Source organism: Cyrtonyx montezumae, unplaced genomic scaffold (genome assembly GCF_038088225.1).
Source record: "Cyrtonyx montezumae isolate F1298 unplaced genomic scaffold, pur_monq_1.0 scaffold_4, whole genome shotgun sequence".
NCBI lineage: Eukaryota > Metazoa > Chordata > Aves > Galliformes > Odontophoridae > Cyrtonyx > Cyrtonyx montezumae.
This window is the reverse complement of record NW_027072045.1, coordinates 16,216,155-16,230,167: the sequence shown is the minus strand read 5'-3', so window position 1 is coordinate 16,230,167 and position 14,013 is coordinate 16,216,155. Positions and strand designations below refer to the sequence as shown.

At 39.4% G+C, this 14,013-nt stretch overlaps 1 protein-coding gene across 4 annotated transcripts in view; it reads left to right on the top strand.

Moving 5' to 3' along the window:
• Window positions 1–12,690, top strand: part of PANK1 (pantothenate kinase 1) — a 34,135-nt gene extending 21,445 nt beyond the window's left edge. For all 4 annotated transcript variants that reach the window (XM_065746166.1, XM_065746164.1, XM_065746163.1 and 1 more), the window contains 5 exons: window positions 4,140–4,393; window positions 6,438–6,614; window positions 7,018–7,141; window positions 10,513–10,638; window positions 11,261–12,690. In XM_065746166.1, the coding sequence (XP_065602238.1) occupies window positions 4,140–4,393; window positions 6,438–6,614; window positions 7,018–7,141; window positions 10,513–10,638; window positions 11,261–11,320 (741 nt within the window). In that variant the 3' untranslated portion in view covers window positions 11,321–12,690. The remainder of the gene's footprint in view (window positions 1–4,139; window positions 4,394–6,437; window positions 6,615–7,017; window positions 7,142–10,512; window positions 10,639–11,260) is intronic.
• Window positions 12,691–14,013: the final 1,323 nt, after the last annotated feature.

The following is a 14,013-nucleotide window of genomic DNA, read 5'->3' as shown; positions in this document are numbered from 1 at the left end:
ACATGACCTAACTCTTCCACTCCTGTGATTCTATGCTTGAGAGGAGCAGCGAGTTGGCACTGGTTGTTTTTTTCCTGTCAGGAAGGCTTTGTCAGCTGCCCTACTGTGGTTACCACAGTGTTGATCTTGCGGGGTTTGAGTTGCAGGCATGCTGTCTGATAAGTGAATACAGCTAAGGCTGGCTTGATGCTGTGCATACTATGAAAGAGTCTTGAGCACGCAGTGTTGTTTTCCAGTGCTCCTATGATGCTTAAAACTAGAGGTGTGCTTTATTTTCCTTAGGATAGGTCTGTACGTGGTAACGAGGGACCTCCTGCACATCTTTGAAATAAGCTGTTTCAGGAGTTTGCTGAGGCATGGTGTCACATGAAAGCATTCACCAAACCCATACTGTGTCGCGTCCAGATATTAACCTAAAGTCCTTGCTTCTGAAAGGCCTGAAGAATTCTTTGAGGTCTGCTGTGTTCTGTTCCCTTCCTTACCCCAGTATTTAAAAACAGTTTGAAAGAGGAATTTCTATGGTCTAGCCATAAGGCAGGAAAATGTTCTGTTATAAACTTTACATATGGTTTCCCTGTAACCATTGTAAATTTTCCCTTCAAGGCCCTGTATACTGCTCTGTTCTGCTGTTCTTCCTCTCACAGCACAACTTTCTGACGTAAAACTCCTCTAGGGAGGATGCATGCTGCATACAGTTGCAGGAGTGCAGAGCAGGCTAAGTAGAACAGTACGCTGTCTGCCTTTATTCCAGTGGATGTAAAGGACTGGAAAATACCTACAAGTACCTACAAATTCATTTTTATAAAAAATTGTAGGAAAAACATCCAGTTAAAATTGGCTTGCTCACAGTGCTTCCATTTTTCTTCTGTATTTCTGCACGTAAACTTCAGCTCTCACAAGGCAAGCAGTTTGTATAGCTGAAAGATGAGGATGAAGAGGGTGGGGTGAGGTCAGGTGACTGCAGCAGGAGAAAAAAACGTAAGCCTGCTCATACATTAGTTATGTTGTTTACAGGCACATCTATTTGGTGATGCAGTTGAGCTGCTGCGGTCACTGTGAGCAAAGAATGAATAGGGAAAAAGCAGTTTTATACGCAGTGAAAGGAGCTGGGAAGGGATTGCAGCCCTAGCTCCAGCAAGGCTCGTTGTGTGGGGCTGGATTACTGCGTTTCCTGCAACTGCCCTGATTTGCACTTAGGAAGAAAAAGCTGGTGGCTTAGCTGTTCTGCCCAGAGTCTCTGAGATGGGATGGATGAAGAGCTCGTGGGTCTCTGAATGCAGGCATCCATGTGGAATGCCAGGCTCATGCCTTCCGAAAATGAGAAACAGATTGCTGTAACAGTGCAGGGATGGAGGTTTTGTTTTCTAGCAACATTATATACGAAAGAAAGTGGCATATGTTTTTTCCTCTTAGAGTATATCAGCTGTTATATGTAGCACAGAACCACGAAAAGTAGAGTCAGTTTTAATGTCTTCGTATGTGGAGGGTTGGACCTAATAAAACTTTTACACTTGAAAGAAACCTCTGATTAGTTTCTCTTGCTCTGTCCTTTTAAAAGTGGTGGGCTGAGCAGTGTTGGTAGAAACAAGGATTTTGTCTGTGTTTCTGTACTGATGCCTGAAGTGATTTTCTTTTAGATTTGTATTGCTTGCTGGTATTTTGCAAGCACTCACGCTTACCTAATTATGAAAGTGTAGTGGTTGTGGCTGGTTGTTTGGCCTACAGGGCAGGCAGAGGTTTAGACAGAAAGGGCCATAAATCTGCTAATGACTCCTTGTGTTGTGGGCTTCTCTTTCACAGTGTGTTTGTGAGTAATGCATCTTTGTTGGATGGTGTTTTGTCGTGCTGCATCTAGTTCATACAGTGTAGAGTAAATAACTCCTAATGACGATACTCCACCAGGGAATAGTATAGAAGATGGTATATTTTAAGTAGTTCTATACAAACAGTTATACAGGTAATACAAAAGAGAAGATGGCTCACCTTTAAGATGACAAGGCTCGCAGAGGACTCCACATGGGAGGGATCTCCAAGAAGAGATCCTTCCCTGGTGGTGGTCAGCCCTTAAATGGGGTTTGAGAGAGGAGGAACTAGGCTCCACCCCTTCCACCCACACAGGTATATCACCTTCACCTGTGCCCCCATGGCTGACTTGGTGCTCACCTCAGGTGACCAATCAGTGGTTCAGGCCGTGATTCAGCAGTTCCCATACATACAGTTAACAGAGTAAATGAGGAAAATGGGGCTCTTGCAATACTTTAACCAGAGAAATACCATGGCCTGTAAAGCTTTTGGGATCAAGATTCTATGTGCAATGCTTCTCGGGTTTTAAGAAAACAAATACAGCCTCTAACTAGTTGTGACTTTATGGGCTCTCTGTAACATTGTCAGGAAGTGAGTGAGTCATTTACTATGTTAATCCCTTTTACCACAGGTCTCTTAGTTGGAGGTTTCTTCTCTAATTGCAAGAAATAGCTGAAATCCAATATATTTGCAAATAATAACCCTAAGATTTTTGTAATGCTCCTTTAATTTCCACCTCTCAATTTGCACTTGTTTCTTCTATTTGCTGGGTTCAAGTCTTTTAATACTGCATTTCTGTAACTGAAATTTGTACAGACAAATGGTAACAAAGAAAACCATAGAGAGAGATTTTAAATGTACTGGAGAAAATGCTGATGCACAAGAAATGACCCCCACCTGTGTCTGTTGTCCTATGAATAACTGGATTTACACTGAGGTCTTTTAATCTGCTTGGGTTTTTGTTTGCTAGTTTTTGTCTTGTATTATTTCTCTTCTGTGGCTTGGAGTACTGGCAAGAACAAAACCAGGACAGACCACAGCAGCTTTCAGTCCAGACAAGTTAGAGCTATGCAAGAGTGAGAAAACTTAAGGGGAGAGATTTAAATAGCTCAAAAGAATGTAACCTGTTGGCTGTGCCTGTTCCACAGAAATAACTTATCTTTATAGTGACTTAATTCAGCTTCCAGGATTAAAAATAGGAGAGAAGTAGCCTCATAAACCTTCTCTATTAGCTGTTAAGAAAAACATCCTGCAGATGTTGGAGAAGCAGCTGTGAGCTGTACAGCTCCTACTTGCTCCCAGTGCCCTGTTGCTTTTTCTGATATAAGTGGAGCAGATGAGACATATTGTACAGGTGTGAAGATGCAAATGACCTCATGATTTGGATGAGCAGTTTTTCTATTCTGAACACGGTGTCATCTAGAAAGGATACTTCCTACAGATTGTCACTGTATCCTATTTCTGGAAATGAGTCTAATTTCTAATTCTGGTAAACAGAGTGCTATGACAAGTAGGACTGTCTGCTGAAGTGCAGTCCTGGGTGACCTGTGAGATCTGAAAGAATTCTTGTTTTAAGCTCTTGGAATTTTTTTTCTGCCTTCTGATATGGTTAAATTTTTAGGAACGTTATGCTTGGGGCATGTGCCTGAGGTTATTTGTATTTACTTCTTAGAAAGCATTCCCAGCATTTGGCGAAAAACTGTACATTTTCATGAGGGGTTTTAAAATTCCGATTTTAATTTAAAGAAGCAGCTCTCAGATCACTGGTGAAATGCTTTAAAATAACATCTTAAGTGCATGATCCACTGCGTACTCAATGCATGTTATTATAAAAATGTGTACTTCGTAAAGCCTGAATTATCTTCTTGTTTAACTGCAGTTTCCTGACCTCACTACTTCTATCGAATACTGCATTAAATTGCTGGGAAAATGTAGTTGGATGATGAGTTAAAGCACTTTGCTTCCTGAGGAGTGCTGCTTTGACCACAAGGGTCAGATAATGTCCTAAAAGCCTCAGAGGGCAGCCCACTTGGGATGGGGATGAAGGGGAAGACTTTGTCTGCCACAGAATGTAAATGAGAGGGAAATGTTTCCTGGATTGCTTGCTTACCTTTGAAGGTAAAGGACCTGAAGGACAGTGCTGCATAGGGTGTTGTTTTGAGAGAAACTCATTGTCAGTCAATAGTCATTGCCTTTTGATTTCATGCTTAGACCTTTGCACTGCTTAAATAGCATAATGCTTTTCTATTTAAGTGATCAAAATGCTTCATCAGAGCCTTCTCTCCTTCTCAGTGTAGAGTTAGACTAAAAAATATTAATTTCTTGTTCCCTTCCAGATTGCTGACCTGCAGCTCCACAAACTGGATGAATTGGACTGTTTGATCCAGGGCCTACTTTATGTTGATTCTGTTGGTTTCAATGGCCAACCAGAGTGCTATTATTTTGAAAATCCTACAGATCCTGAACAGTGCCAGAAGAAGCCGTACTGCCTTGATAATCCTTATCCTATGCTGCTGGTTAACATGGGCTCAGGAGTCAGCATCCTAGCTGTGTATTCTAAGGACAATTACAAGAGAGTCACAGGATCCAGGTAAACATTTGTTTATTTGCTTAATATTCAGGAGATATAAGCAGACAGTGGCTGTAGATGCAGCTCCGTGTCGTGCTCATCTTCACGTGTCTTTTAAATCTCGGTAGTAGCAAGACTGGAAATGGCCCAGGTTTTCATCAGAGCAGGGTTTAGGTCAGAGAAAACATTTATCCTCTCAGCTTTGGAGCTGCCTTAGTCTCTTCTTGGTGTTCTTTCCTACTTCCTATCTCTTGCTGTGAGTTACTGAAATAGAGCTGTCCAGATAAATGGATGTTCTCCTTATCCTTTGATTGTCCATCATAATAGCCAGAGTAGTGGAGTGAAAACATTTGGGCTGAACAAAAGCCTCTTGCTTAACAGTTAAGGTGTGTATCCAGAATACAGGAGAACTTTGTAGAATTGCCTCCTGCCACTGGATTTTGGCAGAGGAATCTTGGTGGATCTTGCTTCCTTATTGATTGCAGTAGTCTCTGGATGATGCTGGTAAATTAACAAATGGCAGTGTGTAAAGACTGGAATTTGATTATTTGTGTTCTGCTTGTGTCAGCTAGTGCTCTCTGGAATTGTTTGTAAGATGCAGCTGAGTTGAAATGGTCTCTGGGCTGTGTTCAGTGGAGCAGGTTAAGATGTGGTCGCTCTGTTTAAGAGCTTGGCAGTTCAGTGGCATAGATGCAGAATTTTGCTCTTAAGGTCCCAGGACAGCCCAAGGCATGATTAAGTTGACTCATGGATGTGACCACAATAAATGCTTAGTTGTAGGGAACTACTTTAATCTGGATGCACACATTTTCAACTAGTATTTAAAGCATGTATGCATCCATGCACTTTTCCCCTCATTGGTATGCTTCATGTTAGTAATATGAGGACCTTAAAAAAAAGTCCATTTCTGAAGCAACAACTGAAGAAACATTTTGAGTTTGTCTCCTTCCAAAGCTGCACTGTGTTCTTCAGGGCATGGCACATATTAATAAAGTTTTTCATAAACACTGCAAATGACTGTACATTGACTTCTGTTGCTTTATCTAGAATATCTTTTAATAAATGTATACATGAGCCATTTTCTGTATAATACAGAATAAACTGAAGAGGCTTTGATTTTCTTGCAGTTCTAGTTGTTTTTCAAGCACAGCCCCTTCAATATCTGTAGATGTACTTCTAATCCTTTCCATTACAAAAAGGAAAAACATGACTGCAGTGAGTTGTTGACTTGTTACAGATGGTGAAATCAATACTGTCTCACAGCTCATGTCAGCTTCCCACTGCTCAGATACTGAATGTATTAGAGCACTGCTGGTTGTGCTCTGAAAGGATTTCCTGATAATCTAACAGCACTGACTGAACAGTGTTCCTGTCTAACCTTCTGTGATTTTTGTGAAGTGCGTATGTGGTGTCTCACCGGTCCTCTTGTTTACAGTGGCCCCAGTCAGCATGATTCTGATCCGAGCCAATAAGTAAACTTTGTCAAAGGTTAAAAAATAGTAAGGAAGTATGTAAAGGTTAGTAAGCTGAAGTTCATGGCTGTAAAGGCTGCAGAGTCCATGGTAGAGTTTTAATAATGAGTTAGCAACCTGTTAGACATAGTTGAATGCTCCCTGCTATATTTATACAGTCCGTAGATATTGTACCAGGCCGTTGATTCCTGTTCAGAGCAAGGCATCAGCCCCAGATGTTTGCCTCAGCCTCTGTAGAACTCAGAGTGAGGAGTCGCATCACTTGAAAACCTTGCACAGGCTCAGGTACAACCCTTGCTAGGGTGCCACCAGTAGCAGACCAATATTTGCAGAGTCAGATTGAGCTGTATTCTCAATCAAGCATTTCTTTTGCATGATTTCTTCTGTTTAGATATTAGGAAGAGTGGTTTGGTTAGAACTATGAATGTGTGTTAAACAGGAGCTCAGCCAAGGGTGTCTTTCTTCACTTCTTCAAGAGAAGAGTTACAAGACTATGATTGGTAGCTCTGTAGACCATTTTGAAACCAAGAGTCTGAAGAGCTGTGGTGAAAGCTAGTTCAAGCTGCTGATCTGAAAGAAATGTGCTTTTCTAGCCTGGGAGGAGGAACGTTCCTGGGCCTCTGCTGCTTGCTGACTGGCTGCGAGACGTTCGAAGAAGCACTAGAAATGGCTGCAAAAGGAGACAGCACCAATGTGGATAAACTGGTGAAGGATATTTACGGAGGAGATTACGAGCGGTTTGGCCTTCAAGGCTCTGCTGTAGCCTCAAGGTACATTTTAAATAAGCTGTTTTCAAGGAGTTCGTAGGAAATCTACTGTGCATGCTGAACTTGAGTGCAGAGTCCGTACAATATGCACTGTGTCCTTGTGGAGCTGTCACACTGAATGTATCATGTAGTTTGTCCTTGGATCTCTTATTTACTTCTTGCCTTTTTATTTTTTAAACAGATACAAGCAGTACTATATGTAGTCATGTAATCGCAGTTACTTAAAGGAGCAGCCATTTTTACATATTCTTTTTGTCTTTTCTGTATGATCAGTTTTCACGTCTTATTATGTCTAAAGTTGATGGATATAAAATCCAAGCAAACTGTACTAAATAATAAATGCATTTCTGCAGGCTTTTAGCACTTGTAAATACCCATATTAGACTGAATGATTTTCTTCCCACAGCTTTGGCCATATGATGAGTAAAGAAAAGAGAGATTCCATTAGTAAAGAGGACTTGGCCAGAGCTACTTTGGTTACTATCACCAACAACATTGGTTCTATTGCTCGCATGTGTGCATTGAATGAGGTAAGATGGTGTATTTACTATGAGCTTAAGATGTTTAGCAGCAACTCAGTAATGTCAGAACACGTTCAAATCGCTGGCATAGTTGATATGTAACTGGCCTTGGAAAATATGCATCTGTTTAATGCTCTGTCCTAGCTCTGGATTTGCCATGTATGCTTTGGTGCAAAGTATAAGGTACTTTGATCTTCAGAAGTAGGGAAGAGGGCAGAGAAGTTGGCTTTAAAGCTCTGCTTGATCCATTGATGCTTGGAGCTACCCAGTTGTGCTCAAACTGTAATAAATATGAATGCCTTTGTAATCTAAATTCATGCTTTTAATTGCCTCTTAGTTAATAACAGACATCATTATACCATGGCAGGTTGTTTTACATGGCTCGTCTCCATAGTACAATGGATTAGAATTGTATTTTGTATTAAATATTCCCATAGATATGACACCTACTGTATTGGATCAGAGAGAAGATAATAGTTCATTATTCTAACTCAGACTCCTGTTAGTTGTTTGTCATGTTCTTTTCTTTAGACGTGGTAACTAAGTTTGGATTGTTTCATACATACTTATTTCCAGCTTCTTAAAAATGTGTAGGGATTTCTTTTGAGCTGTAAGTTCCATCCTTCATTATTATATGGTAACTGATCTCTTTGTCTGATCTCCAGAAATTGATCCAATTTTTTTTCATACGCTGCTGTTTTTAGCTCTATGATGTTCTCCATTAAGAAGAAAAAGTGATTATTTTCTTTATTCTTTTCATTTTCAAAGAAGTAAGCCCAAACCCCAAACAAACTTTCAAACCACCATCTGTTTGCTTCAATGAGTTCTTTTTTCATTGTGTTGCTTTGAGAAATAGCAGGTAATTACCAACTTGTCGCTTAATCACAGCCTTTCTTGAGTGGTAGTGGCTGATCTGGAACTTACTGATGTCTGAGTATTGAAGTCTTTCTCCCTTCCATCTGTCATTTCACTTCTTTAATCTCAATTTCATTTACGGTTTTTGATTCAGCTGCTGAATCTCTTCAGCATTTCTATACCATTGATTTCTCATTTTGATTCTGTTGATGAACTTTGTATGCCAATAAATGTTTGTTGCTAATATCTTTTTCTGGAGCCACTTATAAAATATTTTGAATATCTGTGTGCTCCTACCAAATGCTACTGATAAACTCTCTTCGTTGTGAAAAGTGGCTATGTACATTTTTTGTCACCTTGACTTTTTCAGTCCTGATGATTCTCTCTCATGTCTTCTCTTTGCTTTCAGCTTCTTTACAGTGTTGCCTTGTGGCATGGAGTTCAAGCAGCATTGTACAGGGCTATCAAAGCATGGAGAGTTGCAGCAGGGAACCACATGTGATGTGTTCAGAGGAGGAAGTAGGCTGCTAATGAAAACTAATGCTTCTGAGTCATGGTGAAAAAGTTGCTAACATTTTTGTTTTGTGGACAAACATTAAAAACTAGATGTGATCTGTAGCATTCTATGGAGTGTAACTTGATAGATCAAGTTTGCTTCCCATCCTAGACAACATCAAAGTAAAATTTCCCCAACATTTGAGAAATAAATTTCTGTGGGTTAAACAAAAGAAAACATAATTGGCTTTGCATGTTATTAAAAGAGGCTTCAAATGTAGTACATCGTTTCAAGGCAGCTTTCTTTGATGAAAAAGTCATGCAGTTGTTCTGTTAAATACTTCAGACACCCAAATGGTCTGCGAGATACAGCTCTGACTTGCAACAATCTGGTGAATGAAATACCTGAGTGAAAGCCGTATGCTTAAAAAACAGTTGAATTTGATACTGTTTTGTGAAATGCTGTGTGTAGGTTAGGGTTACAGTGAAGCTCACTTTGATAAAAATCAATTGATGCCCTGAAGCATGAGTTTTCTTTTTTTCAGTGATTGCAGTTTTAATATTGTGTTGAAAATGACTTGCATGTGTGCAGGGAAAAAATGAGGCTAGGGAATAAATGAAATATTCAGCCTGCAGAACTTCAAAGGAGAGTTTAATGCACGAAGTTGGCAGGAGAGTAGAAAAATTCCATAGTCTGGAACCATTTGGCTACACATCATTCGCAACAGTTTGTCCTAGGTACAACAGGTCAACGTAAAGGAAACCAATCTCCTTGGTTTATACTTTTCATACTAGCAGAGCGTGTCAGCATCTTTACAAACCTTGTAAAACACGTGCTGGATGGGTTTTCTAATTGCATCATTGATACAAAGTCCAGTGTTCAATTAAATTGACAAATATGTGTATGTAATACGTGCTGTACTCAAAAGTATACTTTCTACTGCAGGGCAGTTGAATAGTTGAGCTAAACCCCAAAGTGGAAGTGTGCCTATCTTTGCCAGGGTGTTATAGTTTGATTGGCTTAAGCAAGCATTTCATCACCAGCCCTCATAAGTGTAAGGCTTCTGTCTTTCAACTTCAAATATTTCAGCTGTGAACAATTCGAAAGTAAGCTGGCAAGACTCTCTTAAATGATGAAGTAGCTCATTTTCTAAGTCCTGTAAAAATACTAAAGCTGTTTTCTTGTCAACTCCAGCATATAGGAGATCAGCAATTTCTAACCATGTGAAATCGAAAAATGTTGGAAAATAGAGCAGATAGGAAACTTGTCTACTATAACAGCAACATAGATTAACGCACAAGTATTATTATTTTCAGTTTTTAATAGCTCTTACACTTCAAGTTCTTCTTGCTTAAATTTCTGGTAACAGCAACTTAATATGTATATTAAAAAAAAGATTTTTATGAGAATGAAATTCAGACATAAGTTCTAATCAGTTTGACAGTATTGACATACAGGAAAATAGTTGTTTATCCTTCCTTTATTAGAAGTGAGTTGTAGGGCCAAAAGTGACTTGTCAGAGGATGCAGAGAATTCTTGGCTGTATTTAATAGTGGCCTTTTGAAGTTCGAGAAGCTCTTGGTTTGAGCAATATAAATTCTCAGGAAGGCATACAAATGCATGCTGATGGGACTGCAGATTCTAAGAGGATAGATTACTATAACCCTGAGTTATGTAAATAAATGTGTCTGTTTTGAGAAGTGTAATCACAAATGTATCTTGAAGTCGTTGGAGAGTAAGTAAATGTTTGCATTTGGATGTCCACGGTTGCCAGTAGTAGGTATTCAGGTGAAGGTGTTCATGTAGTATGTCATTTGCTGGGTACTACAGAAACTGCAGTTTGTAGTGAAATAATTGCAGCAGAACAAAGTGTACCAAGTGCTAGGCTTTATAGAGCTGCATGAGTCTAGCAATTCCTGTCTTGGCAGGATTTTGCTGTGATTTTTCACTAGAGGACTCTTGAGGATACGTTCAAGACAAATAGTGCAGCTGAATCTAATCTTTGCTGATCTGATTTTCAATTTTACAGAACATTGACAAAGTGGTATTTGTTGGGAACTTTCTCAGAATTAATATGATTTCGATGAAGGTGCTAGCTTATGCTATGGATTACTGGTCCAAGGGACAGCTGAAAGCTCTGTTTTTGGAACATGAGGTAAGGAAATGCATGCTGAACTTCTGTTGGCATGGAAGAGGTCTTGGTTTTGACTTTTGATGGAGTTGAAAGGGAAAATTTTGATGTTGCTTTGAAGTGAAAGCACAAGCTAAGTTCTGCGTATATATTTGATTTCATTGGAAAATACTGCTCATTAGCTCCCTGAATTCACCACTAATCTTGTGGTATTTATTGCTAAATGTCGCTCATCTTAGCCTGCTTCCTGACCTGATTACCAAACGTGCTCTTGTATGTGGTACTTTGTATGAACCTCAACTAGGATGGATTTTAGCAAACATTTTTAAGGGGAATGTCAGACGGCTGTGTTTATAAGGGAAGCTGTGCTGCCTCCACACAGCATCTTTACACTGGTTCTATAATCGTATATTATATATATATTACTGTTTAGAGAACTGTATAAGACTCTTCTTGATATAATGCTTTCTTGTGCTTAAGCAAGATATTATGTCATAATTCAGATACAGAAAATACTTTGCACATCAGGGTTGATTTTGTAAGAAAGGTCTTTTTAATTGCTCTACTAAAATAGGAGGGTTTACACGTTCGTGCCTATGTCTGCCTTTGGAGTTTGATTAGTTTTGTTTTCTTGCCTTGTTTGAAGGGTTATTTTGGAGCTGTTGGGGCACTTTTAGAATTACTTAAAATGACAGATGGTCAATGATGAAGCTGTCTGAAGAGATTTCTACTGTGGATGCTGCTGGATAAGAGTGAAAGCCACTACAAGGATGGAAATGAAGCCATTACGATAGTTCTACCTGCTGGATTTGTAAATAATTTAAAATCCTTTTAGCTGATCTCTAACTTCTGGGTTTTGAGCTTACACTTTGGAGTTCATACTGGGAATACGAAGATTTTTTTTCTGTACACTGTATTTTTTAGGGGGAAAATGTGCAACGTTGCCAAACATACAGAGTTTATGGAATTATTTTAAATGTATACTGTTAAATGTTTAGTACCTGTGATACGAGGCATCTGCTTTTCTTCTGGGGTTTACTGATTAGTGTAGTAATTTTAACTTCATTTAGTAATCACTCTAGGAGATTTTTTTCTTATTTTCATGACGTTTCATGATTTGTTCTTGGTTTCAAATGAAACTACAAAGCTGATGCATTTTACTGTGAAAACTAGTCATTGATTTGTTGCCTTTTCTCTTTAGATGAGACGCTTTTATTTAACACCTTTCCCTCACCCTGACAAAAATAAATAAATAAAAAGTCAGGTTTTCTGTGGCTATGTGAGTTCCTTGGCAAGACTGTAAGAAAACTTCAAGAAGGGGGAGTGCGTGGTTCAGGGTTAATTCTTCACTAGTCCTGATTTTTTCACGATCAGAAACAGGCTGCTAACTTGACACTAGAGTGAAATCCTGTTACTGTTGAAAGTCTCTGATTTGTACAAAGAGCTCTGTAGTACAGTTGTTATTTATATGGTACGTACCTGGGTGATAGATGAGAGGGAGGAGACGACTTCAATTTGTTTGAAGACTTTTCTGTAGTCTGTGATTTCTAAGTTGGTGATCTAAACCAAGTGTGAACTGCATTATCCAAAGCCCAGTTTCTAAACTTAGAAAGATTACCACTAATGCATCTTCTGTTCTTAAGCTAAGGCTAACTTTCCCTCCAGAACACTAAGGTTTAAGTGTTTATTCCAGTACTTTTTCTACCTTGGTTTGATTGGTGGACCTCTAGGTGTTTTGCGTTGAGGTGAGGCCCTTTTGAAATCCATGTACTTACAGCTGTGTAGGGGGACAAACTTGCTTTTCCTGATACCTTGAAGGCTCACAAATCAGAGGCTGAAAAAGTCCATAGATTATTTTGTCTTGTAAAACTGTCGTGTCACATAACGTAAAGGGCTCATTGGAGGGTCAGTGTAAAATTCAGACACATGTATTATCCAATATATTTTTGGAAGAGGGTTTATTCACTTTTTAAATACTCCTTAATTTCCACATCTCACAAATGGTGAAATGGATTCATATTAACCCAATTGTTACCATGTCTGATGGAAATAAAGACCACCACTGTTTTGACGATTTTAATGTGCTTGTGGAATTCATTTCTTGGAATCGACGTAACTTTGCAGTTAATGCATAACTTTTTGCAGGTTATCTTTTCATAGCTTTGTTCAGCTGACTCTTAGAGGAAGTGGACACACTTCCTAGGTAAAGCAGTAGAGGGCAGCATAACACAGATAAAGAAGTCTGCATGGCTTTAAGGATGGTGCTCCTGGCAGCTGGTGGTTATGGGGTGGGTGTTCTCTTTCTCTTGGTGATTTTTTTTCCCTTAATGTAAAAAATATATATATATAATTATTATATCTCTCTCTCCCTCTTCTTTTTAAGAGGATCAGATTTGGAAGTGTCTGTCACTTAGACATCCCTGCATTGTTAACATTTTATAGGTTAGTGGTGAAAAAATGAAATGTTCCTTAAAAATGAAGTAGTGCTTCTTTCAAAATGCTAATTCTGTGGTCCAGGGAAAAAGAAAACCAACAAAAAATGTGCACACAAACGTATGCAATAAACACCAATTCAGGTTGTGTGGCTGCGGAGGGAAAGCTCGTGTTGGGTGTAGAATCCCATGAACTGTCAGGTGAGTTAATCACAGCTGTTTGAAGAGGAGCACAAAATGAAACTAACTTCAAAATGCTGAATTGAGATTTAAAATGCATAATGTGTCAGCTGTTGTAGCAGAAAGGATGGAAAAAATGTACCAACAATTCAGGTGAGTCTATTTGTTGGTTGGAAATTGTTGAAAATAACAGCTATAATGAAGAGGATGATAGAGAAGTCACTAAGTATGAGAAACTGGAAGAGCCTGGTGTAAGAAAAAGTCTGTTGTGTGTTAGATTTCCTAAAGGAAAAGAGTCCTGTAAGGCATGCAGAGGTGTTTCTTCGTTGCCTTGAAATCTGAAGTCACCATTTTTTTTCCTTCCCCTGCAGTGCTGTCCTGAGAACCTGCCAGCCCAGTAGTTTGCTTGTTTATCTTTAAGCTTTGCCTTCCTTCATCGTTTCTGTTTTGAGCAAGAGAAGCTCCGTTGCACCACTGCGGAAGGTCTGTATTGACAACCATGAAGTGCTCAGATCCTTGAGTCTGTTTTGAGTGGTACTGGTGAAGGAGCAGACTTCCCTTGGGAAGATCAGTGAGTCTGCAGATTTAGTTTCCTCTGTGAGGACAGGCTGAGAGAGCTGGAGCTGTGCAGCCTGTAGAAAAGAAGGCTCCAGGGAGACTTGGAAGCAACCATTAAGTGTCCAGAGAGGTCTGTAAGAAGGAAGGGGACTCTTTAGCAGGACCTGTTGTTGATAGGACACAGGGAAATGGTTTCAAGCTGAAAGGGTGGGGTTTAGATTGGGCATGA